The 11,410-nt window shown below is 42.7% G+C and overlaps 1 protein-coding gene across 1 annotated transcript in view; it reads left to right on the forward strand.

Moving 5' to 3' along the window:
- The window catches only part of CDH20 (cadherin 20), a gene marked incomplete at both ends in the record, with an annotated part of 35,037 nt that extends 24,073 nt beyond the window's left edge, over positions 1 to 10,964 (forward strand). Inside the window, 4 exons of the mRNA XM_082752661.1 lie at positions 2,013 to 2,134; positions 3,990 to 4,107; positions 9,893 to 10,144; positions 10,465 to 10,964. Of these exons, the coding sequence (XP_082608787.1) occupies positions 2,013 to 2,134; positions 3,990 to 4,107; positions 9,893 to 10,144; positions 10,465 to 10,964 (992 nt within the window). The remainder of the gene's footprint in view (positions 1 to 2,012; positions 2,135 to 3,989; positions 4,108 to 9,892; positions 10,145 to 10,464) is intronic.
- Between the last annotated feature and the right edge of the window lie 446 nt (positions 10,965 to 11,410).

Genomic DNA, 11,410 nt, shown 5'->3' on the forward strand with positions numbered 1-11,410 from the left:
TTGTATGAAAACCCCAGAGCAACCGAAACTTATTAGATTTTCAGGTTTCACAGTGAGCTAAAACTCGGCTCAGGATTAATCTGTGCCAGGTATTTTCCAAGGCTATGAGAACAAGGAGATGCTGATCATTATGTAGTGACACTACGAAAAATTTTGCTGAGTTTCATAAAGGAGCTAAGGATATATGAGCAAAAAAAATAAAACATTCATCCAATCTTCAGCTGAGATCTCTTTGTTCCACATAGCTTTTGCTCAGGATTTCAGTTCATTTGCTGAGGGGCAGCAGATTTTTAGAAGCTTGATGGCAATAGCTGAGCTGTTCCTCATGTCTGAGAGCACTTCCTATACATCCAGGCTGTACCAGAGATATGGGGCAGTCTGAGAGGGGAAAAAAATTGAGAAGCGTATCCAAAACACAGTCAACCAACCTGAAGTTAGCAAGGGGAATATTTCACAAGAGTCAGGGTGAATCTGCCATGTATTTGTAGGCTGTTCCAGCATGCAAAGCCTTCCCGTCACCTTTTTAGTAGTGAGAGGGGCTGGTGACGTGATGGGATCTCACCCCATCTGTTTCAATGCTAGTTTTATTTTCAGCCACCGATGGTCATTGCAATTCCATGTAGATCCACTTACACGCACGAGTCTGCAGAAGTAGCCCTGTAGCAGCACACCAGGGTGAGAGCAATACGAAGGCATGTTTCCTTTGGCTCATCCTCTGCCCATCCTCTTGTCAATTTTGCCCTGTACATGTGCAGCACAATATTTTAATTTAGAAAATAGTTTTGAAAATGCCATAGTTGTGCGCTCCTGAACACAGCTTCTAGTTTCAGAAGTTAGATGAATATTACTGAGTGTGAATGCAGACATTCGTATGCCACAATGACAGGTGTGTTTGTAAGATATGTATGGATATGTGGGAAGCTGAGGGACTAAATTATAAATCAGGGAGAAACAATATAGTTTAAGATTATTATCTCGATAAAATGTGACACACATTATGGATTCAGTACATCGAACCTTTAAGAAAATTCCTGAGTGTAAGAAAATTCTCTATTGTTTATACGAACACATCATTTCATGCCATAATGTGAGATGTATTTGGAAATAAATGCATGAAGCTGGATAGCTAAAACAAGCCTAACTCTTAAGAATGTTCTGGATTTTTGCTCCTTACCTCCTAATAATGATTTTTTTTTTAAATCTCTTCTTAGAGTTTCATTTTATCTTTTCATAAGGGAAAAAAGTTGTTCTGGGAGGGAGAAAAAAAAAAAAAAAAAAAAAAAAACAGTAAAAAAAACATATTCTTTGGTTACTGAGTTTGGAAATCGTGAAGATATATGAAATGATGTCTGGATGTACTGGGCAAGAGAGCTAATGAACCAGTGGGACAGAAACATCACAAATGATGTCATGCAGAATGTAAAATTTTCATTGTGATTTTAAGCTTCATTGAAAGCTTTTCTGTACAATTTCATGTGGTATTGCATTTTAACCCCCTGTACAAAGTATCAAAAACTTGACACAATATTTTTGTGTTCAGGAATATAAGTTCTGAGCAAAAAAGATACTTGAAATGCAGAATTACCATTTCCGACAAGCTCTAAATAACAAGACTCTCTCTAAAAATAGTCGCAACATAACTCATGCTGCCAATACCGAGGCTCAACAAACAGTAGTTCCCAGTCAAAGCTCTAACTGCGGGGCATTGTCTAAAACTTTTGTTACAGAAATAGTCCCATTTGACTGGACCAGGTTGAAGGTCCTTTTGCATCCAAAGGGACTTGTTTGAAACTGATGTGACCAGATAGAAAGCCAAGATAGATAAAGCAGCATTTGCAACTTCACTCTGAGTCACATAACCTGCAAGCAAACGCAGTTCCTGATAGAAAAAAATAATTTAACACAAATCAGTAGCAAAAAAGCATTGGTTTAACTCGGCAGCAGAGCAGGGAGCCATCTTTTTTTCCCTTGCCACAAGGTGCCTTTCTTTATGTTCTCCCTCCTCCTTCCAGACAACCCCTCGCAGGTGGGCAGCGTCTCCGTGACAGTGAAAGTCCTGGACGTGAACGACAACGCGCCGGAGTTTGCAAGGTTCTACGAATCTTTTGTTTGTGAAAACGCCAAAGCAGGACAGGTGAGAAATGCTGGTAATGATGGGGGCTGGCAGGGGGCAAGGTTGGCCCGCATGGAGAAAGCACAACAAACAGGCTAGGCATGGAAAACAGGGCACAGCTAACCAAATGGTGCACCTGAGCTCTCTTCAGCCGTTACATGTGCTGCTTTCCAAGGGCAAGCACATTACATCACCATTAGCATCATATAAAGCACCACTTCTTCTCCCTCGGTAGTTTCCAAACTCACTCCACCATACACTTCACTGCTGAAATAAAGCCTTCCCTTGGGCAGGTGCCAGCAGGCAAATGGACGGTGTGTCCTGTGGCAGCAACAAAGAGAGGACAAGTGTTGTAAGAAATGCCACAGAGTCAGCCCGGCCCGTGTGTGAATGACAAGGCTTCCTTTTAAAAGACCCTATTTATAAGAGCCTTAAGCACCCTGACTTATGGAAGCTGAACATAATATACTACATCAGCTTCAAAGGGGTGACAAACTGAATCTGTTCTGCTGTGAACTGGAGATTACAGAGAATCATAGATAACACAGGACTTCCAGCTCTGCACACTGTAAACCCGTACCTTCAAGCAAACTGTGACACCTCTTTGCTCTTACCCCTTCTAAAACCCCATCAAAGCCCTTGAACAAGGTCTGCCTCTATCACACATGGAGAGGAGCTCTCCCTGGTAGTACAATGGTGGTACAATTTCTACTGCTTATAGCTTGGTGTGGATGCAACCTGCTGCTTCACCACCCAGGGTCCACAGCGGAGACCTGTATCTCCAAATTCATGTCTGATAAACACAGTTTAAGTGCACAGATACACAACTGATGATTTATGAAGAGAAAAATTATACTAGCAATATCACTGCTCATGCAGTGGAGCTCCTCCCAGCTTGCTCTGAAGCAGAATGAAATAGTTATTCACTGCTGGGACAGCTGTCCTACTAAAAATCTTACACAGGGTAATTTCATTCTACTAACTTAGAGATGCCCTTAATAATACAGGGAATAGAAATTAGTGCCCAGCCTTCTTCCGTATTTTGAAAGCACACTAAGTGGGACTTCTGCCTCATTTCAAAAAGCTCTGAAATTGGTTCTGATGCGCTAAATAAGACTTTACGTGTCTGTCATTTGTCCCTGAATCCAAAAATAGCTTGGGATGCAAAAATCCAGGTGAAGACCTGTTCTTTGTTCGAAAAGATGTTAAAATTTTTATTGAGACAGAGTTACAGCTCACCGTGCTTCAATCTGTTATACCTACTTCATCAAGCCTCCATAAGTGAGGTGACAAAACTCTTCCTAGATTTAGTATTTTCTTAGTTTCTCTCCTTAGTGTTACTCGTTGCACAAGCAAAGCATCTGCATAGTTGCATTTTCTCTGTTTTTATTGAATTTTCTTTGTTTTCCACTGACTTCTTGGGAAGAGCTTAATAGATTTAAAATTGAGAGTGATAAAAAATCAACCTTGAGTCCTTTTTTACATGTAAAATGAAGCTGAATATAAGCATGGGCTTTCTTACAAGCTCCCTAATACATGATGTATTTCCTGAACACCCTGGAGCCTCAAAAGAAGAGAAGAATGTGTAACAGAAGATAGGGACACAAGGGAGAAAAGTGTCTGTTATTTGAACAAAACTGGCTGTCTCCTCCTTTGTTTAAAAGTGATTTGCATGATCACAGTAAAATAAAATGAAGCCTGTGAGGTTTTGAGTCTCTTCTTGATTCATCTGCTGTGCCTCTGCAATAAACTTTTATTCAAATGCTCCAAGTTGCATATATGTACATATATAAATATACACATGAACTTATTTGCTTGTTTAGATTACATACATTTTGCTTCTCACCTCCTTCTGCTTTGCTCTCGTTTTCTGTAGCTGATCCAGACAGTGAGTGCCATCGACCGGGATGACCCACAGGATGGTCAGCACTTCTACTACAGCCTGGCTCCGGAGGCAGCCAACAACCCCAACTTTACTTTGAGGGACAATCAAGGTAATCAGAGTGGACATGGGCAGTTAGCTACTCTAATTTCTAATGTCTGAGTTGGACTTGAGAGGCTGTGACTTACAGTGTTTGATAAGACTGCCATTTCAAATAATACCAAGTGACACCTGCTCCTTAAAGGCAGAGATAAAATGACATATTACTTAATACACTTGAAGGTTATATGATATTTCCTTCTCTATAAATATTCTCTAGCAATAGGCCCCTTTTTCTTCTCCAAGGAAATGTGCCAGTGTTTTGTGCAAATTCAGATCTTGTGGTCAGGCTGCAGGCATCTCAGATTACCAGAGTGGAAATTGCATTCATTCAAAAGGAGATGCTTAAAGGTAGGCTAGAAACTGGAACAGGGAGACAAATCTGAAGGAAATTACATTGCTCTTTTTTGTAGTCTTCATGTTTTCTTCCAGGCACTGAAAGGGAAGGTTCTCGTATTGTTCCAATCTTTTTCCCCAAGCACTTTTTTTCTTCCTCTTTGCACATCCTCATTGAGTGCCTGGGAAAGAGAGGGAGGTAGGGAGAAGATGCAGAGCCTTAGGGGGTGACTTGCACTACAGCTAAACATCAACATGAGATGGGTTAAGCAGAAACTGAAATACCAGTGAGGGGGACTCATGGCCAAACACTGGCATTTGCATATCCACACCAGTGGAATTTGCTTCTTTTGGGGAAGTTTTTGTTGCTTTGGAGCCTGCAGGAAAAGCCTGCTGTGAGCATGCCTTCACATCACTGTTGCTGATAGAGGACCTCCATGGGCAAACAACAGTGCCAAGGTCAAGTCCACATCAGCCTTCATCAGGGAAGAGGGATGGCCTCAAGTGAACTGGTGCACTGAATGTTGGTATGAAGGGGCTGGATGTCAGTAGGAGCTTAGTATGCAAAGCACCACAAATCAGCAAGCAATTCTGTTATAAATGGGGGGAAAGGCACCTGCAGCATCCGTGACCAGTCTCCAGGCAGAGTGCTGATCCTACTCCCACGTAAGCACACATGCCTACTTGTTGTACTTATTTCCATAAGCTCCCATCTGTGCCTCTGCAGGCATATGAAAGAGCAACATATAGGCCAATAAACAAGCCCCTGCCTTCACTAACTAAACACATCTTAAAAGATGCTGCTTGCAGAGCCCTGGAGCCCTCCTCCACAGCATATTAATGATTTTTCATCCCAAAAGCATTTTTTTCTGTAAGGTCCCTGAAGTCTCCCCGCACCGCTTCTTGCATCTTTATCCTTCACTCTCTCATTGTCTCCCTCTCTTTTATTTTTGAACATATATTGCCAAAATAAATAAGCAAATAGAACACAACCACTGCTAAAACATTTGGCAAACTAGGCTCATTTCATCCTGAGGGCATTGTTCTAAAAAAGGAAACTCGCAAAATTCCCAGCATCAGATGCACTTTTTCTGTCTAAGGCCATACTTGCTGTAATTTATAGTGACAGCAGTGACTGAATGGCTGTGCCTCCTGCTTTCTCTAAAATACCAGTTTTCCAGAAATATATATCACAAGAAGCTTAGGGTACTGTTGGTTACAAATCTGAAATAAAAATGTGAAGTATCAAATCACTGACTATTTGACTATACCTATTAAGGGTTAATTTACTGCCTCAGCAATTTGGAGTGCAGTAGTCACTTCAGTAACAATAATTTATATTTCTATTTTCATCTAGGGACCCCTAAGTAGTATATAAATTATATGACTTATTCAGAGGGGTTTAGATACACTGCATGTCACAGGGTGGCAAGACAAGGAACAGAACCCACCTTGCTCCTCACAGCCTGTGCATCTAACCATGAGACAGCAGTACTTCCCAGGCTGTGGGAAGACACTGTGAAGATTAGCAATTGTGCTGATTACTTGGTCGTCCCATACAGTGGTAAGAAAAACTGCAAGACATGCAGCCTTCCTGGCAACAATTAAAACCTTGATTTACACCAAGCAACAGATAGATCATGGTTTGCATTCTAATGAGCTGTTTTACATATTTCTTTGGCCCTTGTCATTTATAGTCTCTAAGAACTACTTTAGGCTATTCATTCTCCCCATATCTCTGGCAGACAGAGAAATCCTATTGTCTCCACTTCGTAGACGGGGATCTGGGGCAAGGAGAAATTAATCTGCTTACATGCTTGGTTCCCTTTGAGTTCAGTAAAATCAGCAGGCAATAGACATGTAAGGATCTGCAAAGATCTGGGCCTGAATGACTTCTCAAGGACATACAGAGTATACGTGATGAAGCAGGGAATTGAATGGGGATCTCCTGTCCCCTTGGTTACTGACCGAGGGCATCAGCAATCCATCTTCGTCCTGCTTGTAAAGCCATGTGAGATTATTCTGGGAAGCAGCTGGCAAAAGAGACTTGCTGTAAGAATGAGATGAGCAACGAAAGAGCCTTACCGCACTTCCAGATTAAACTCTGAGCTGATCTCCTGTTGACCCTTACCTGCTCTCCTCCATTTTTGGGTAACAGGAATTAATGAAGGTAGTAGCCATTTTGATGGATGCAGGCATCAGGGTCGTACCACCATCAGGACTGTCAATGGAAGCCTCTAGCAGTCTTCCCCATTGCATTTAAATTTGTCCTAGAAAAATTGTTAGCTATTTCTTCCTTCCCTACCCTTCTTCTTCCTACCTTTCAGGTAGACCCTGAGGTCTACCTCCTGGTGAAATATTTTGTCGTATTATTAATAACCATTCCTAATTATTGCAATTAGTTTTAAAAATTAACAGAACTTTTAGGCTAACCGTCCTCTGTCACCGTACAGACTCATGCAGAGATTAAAAACAAGTCTTTCTTGTGAGAGGAGCCTAACTCTGATCTTGGCGTTTGGACCTACACAGTGATTACTTACCCCTGACCTCTCTAAGGAGGTAAATCGCTTCCGGTGGGGCAGAAAATGGCAGGAAGAAGATGCTCCAAGGCTTGCTGTCACAAGCACACCAACTTTCATGCCTGGAAGAAGTATGGTTTTCATGCTCAAGGTGATCTCAGGGGCATGGGGACCCACCACACCATGCTCTTCACTGTCTCTGCTCAGCGCCATAGCTAAGTGCTACCATCCAGCCCTCTGCGAGACAAAGTCGCTGTAACTGGAAGCTGTGATGCAAAAATACTGTGCATTCTTATCATGCTTTATTTTAATATAATGAGGCTTTCATGTCCTCACAAGCCCTATTTTGCTGATGGCTGGGGCTTAACAGATATCAAATTTGGAAGAAAATTGCATATTCCAGTTTCTACCGTGCTGCATCCCATTCCAGCATGTCCTTTGCACTGCAGCAGCACATCAAATCACATTGGCTTTTGATGAGTCACACAACAAGCTTTGGCAAAAACACACTGCAGTTGTGGAGTAACAGGTAGAGTGATTCCTTAGGGATGATTTGGATGCCTGCCTAGTACAAAGCAAAACAAAGCAAAAGGGATGAAACATTATGCGGAAAGTCACCAAGGGAATTACATAGCCAAGAATATTTAAGACCTAGATGATACGGTCAACACATCACTGCAAAAATATGTATATATATGTGTATGTGTATATATATATATATATAACACATACACATATATATATCTCCTTCAATATTTGATTATGAAAACTTGTTTCTCAGCCTGGAAAAAAAAAAAAAAAAAAAAGACATGCTTAAAAAATTTGAGATCTCTCACTAACTGATTTTGCACAGCTTCAGTCACACTCACTGCCTGTGATTTTTTCTACAGGCAAAGTACGACCAGCTCAGAATAATGAAGTCTTTTTCCTTCACAAAGAGCAATTTTGCATAAAATGAAAGTTTGCTGTCACCTGAATGGAATTTGTGACTTCTATTATAAGCCAGTTTAAAGAGAGTGAGTCTTTCGCCCAGGAAAGAGAAATGCAACCAAACTACTACAATGTTAAGATGACTCGGACATTTCCACTGACACAGCATAAATCCAGACACTTTGCCATTTTCTGCCCTTTGGGCTGCTTTTCTCATGCTATATCAGGCTCAGTGATGAAAATATGTGTTTTTAATCCTGGGAAGCATTTACTAGAGGGCACATAAACCAGCCTGAGGGTGAGAAACCACGTGTGTGTGCCCCAAGAGGGAGGAGAGGGAGGCTTGCAGGAGAACACACACCCCTTGCCCATGAGCCTTGGCAGCTGCAGGGTGCTGATCACCACTGCATCTTGGCACACATCGGTGGAAATGCGTCTGTCTATGTCTGTACACACCAGCTGCACATGTTCAGAGCTGCACAGTGTATTAAAAAGTGGTAAAATCAGCAAACGCTGACACATTACCAGTTTTAAGCAACTTTGGGGATTTCATCCTGCATCTGGTGCTACTTGGTGGTTCTTCTCAAAGCCCCAGCTCTTGGGATGACATGATTTAATGAGACAATACAATTTCATTACATATTCACAGAGACATGTGCACACTTCAGTATTTTACACTTTCAGAGCAAAAGCTTGAAATCTCATTGAAGTGTAAGAAATAAAAGATCATGAGATTGCTTTTAAAAACGGGTCACAATTCAAACTAATCTGATGAACCATGGCTGTAGGTCTGCCAAAAGTGGAAGTACCTTTGTTCCCTATCTTAGCTGGCCCAAGATTTGTAAACATGTTTGTACAAAGGGCCAATTTTCTGCAGCTTCCTTTACATAACCTGGTGGCCCAGATCACATTGGATACATTCAGCCCTGCACTTTCCAGAAGTCTCTGAGACCATAAAATTTGAAAGTCAGCACAGGCAAAATCATCACAGACCTCAAAGGGTTTGCCATGGTATTTCTGAAATAAGACTTGAGAAGGACAGATTCCTGGATCCATTTTCTTTCTGGTTAGAAAACTCGGTGCACAGCTTGAGGAATCTGAGGGAGGGAGTAGAGAAAGAAATTCAAAAGCCATTGGGAGATGCTGACTTTTAAAGAAAAAAACATGATGAATATGGAGGAAAAGCCCTAGAAGTAGGAATTACCCTTGAAATGAAAATTAAAAGCAATTTTTAGGTTGGTCATTCTCTTAACTCTTTTGTTTCCACAGCATCATTTTGATTCATTTTGTTTCAAGTTCTTCTAGAAGACAGGTGGTAGCCACACTAAATGAAGCAGAATGGTCAATCAAAACAGAGTAATTCTGGCAATGACGACAAAGTAGTCTGACTTTTTTCAATGGAAAAGTGTCAATGAAATTGCGTGTATTTCATTGAAAAAATGTTTAGCTGCAAAATTTTCAACTCACTGCTCTTTCAAATAGCAAGCTGTATTTTTTTCCCTTTGTCTTCTTATTGCCTCAAGCAGATGGCCATGCCACGTATCAAAAAACATAAAGACAACCTTAACATGTCCACAAGGGTTATACACCAGCATCCCCAAAATGCTGGCAGCTCTTAAGAGCAATGTCTAGAAAAGCTGCTGAGCAAGAACAAACAGGGACAACAAGTTGCCCTCAACTGTTCATTTCTGTCCTGCCTTTTGAAAGCTCTTCTAGCTAAATCTGAAGGCTGTGACTTTGCTCTGGGCACTTCATGTCAGAAAGGGTAAAAACAGCTCGTAAGGTGTGTATGCCTTGGAGGTTTCGAGCTGTGGCCTGGGAAGATATTGGAATAAGGGATGCAGAGGCAAAATGCTGAATGGTGACAAACTGATTAAAACCAATAAAAAAAAAAGATAGGAGGGAAGACAAACGGATGTGGGCCTAGTGGTGATTTTTTTTTAACCTTCCTTTTCTTCTGAACGTATTTGCTCTGTGTGTAAGTTCTTCCCTCTGTTTGTTGTCCGCCCCTAGACAATACGGCGTGGATTTTGACGAGGCGCTCTGGCTTCAGACAGCACGAGCAGAACACCTTTTACCTCCCCATCCTGATCAGCGACAACGGCCGCCCCGTGCTGAGCAGCACGGGCACGCTGACCATACACGTGTGCAGCTGCGACGATGACGGCATGGTGATGTCCTGCAACGCCGAGGCCTACGTCCTTCCCGTCAGCCTGAGCAGAGGGGCACTCATTGCAATCCTTGCCTGCATCTTTGTCCTGCTAGGTAAAGCCTTGGCTGCTTGCTGGGAGGGGACAAACTCTTCTCTTCTGGCTAGGGGGTTGCTTTCTAGGAAAGGGTGTGTCAGAAGGAAGTACTGAAAGCTGGGCATCTTGCCTGTGCTCTCCACAAACGTATTTCCTTTCCTTGTCCAGACCTTCTATTTCCCCTGTTACCTGCTGGTGTCAAAAGCACTTTGGTTCCCTTGTTCAGACTCTTGGTTCATGAGGTATTACTTCAACACACACACACATTCAACACACATTAAAGCCCCTGCAAGATCTGCCCTCTTACTGATGGTCCTGTGTCTTGGTTGCCTCCTGCAGTGCTGGTGCTCCTCATCCTCTCCATGCGGCGCCAGCGGAAGCAGCCGTACATCATCGACGAGGAGGAGAACATCCATGAGAACATCGTCAGGTATGATGATGAAGGTGGTGGGGAGGAGGACACGGAGGCCTTCGATATCGCCGCCATGTGGAACCCACGGGAAGCCCAGCTCGTGTTAAAAAACAGGCAGGACATGCTCCCTGAAATAGAGAGCCTCTCCAGATACGTGCCTCAGGCGTGCGTCATGGACAACAACGTCCATAACTACGTGCTCGCCAAGCTGTATGAGGCTGACATGGACCTCTGGGCTCCTCCCTTCGACTCCCTCCAGACGTACATGTTTGAAGGGAACGGTTCAGTGGCAGAGTCACTCAGCTCCCTACAGTCGGTGACGACAGACTCAGACCAGAGCTACGACTACCTGACGGACTGGGGGCCACGCTTCAAAAAGCTGGCCGAGATGTACGGTGCCACGGACAGCAGCGGGGCTCTGTGGTAATGGGCGAGGAATTGCAGAGGGGTTTCCATGCGAAACGGTGTCCGATTAGGTCCATTCTCATCAGATGCTTCCATGGACATGGGTGAGGCCTCCTAAAATAGCAATACGGTGCTTGAATGAGAATGGGAAGAAGGGTGTGAATGAAGGTCTCTCTGGATCAGCTTTACTCAGTTAAATTAAGTCATGTTTTGAAACAATGAGAAGCAGAAGGAAGAAAGCTTTTCCTGCTTTTTTACAGAAAAAAAATGGGAAGTTCCACTCCTAGAATATAATGACATTACTTTTCTTCTCTCTCCCTCCCCTTTCCCTCTCCTATATATGGCAGCTTACTGAGCTCTATACATATGGGTTCAAAGACCTGTAAACTCCAATTGTAATCTCCAGCTCACTGAGAAATTATCAGCACAGAAAAGAAAATAACCCCACTGGTTATTTACCCCCCATCA

This window comes from Aythya marila (assembly GCF_965140915.1).
Source record: "Aythya marila genome assembly, chromosome: 2".
In the NCBI taxonomy this organism is placed as follows: domain Eukaryota; kingdom Metazoa; phylum Chordata; class Aves; order Anseriformes; family Anatidae; genus Aythya; species Aythya marila.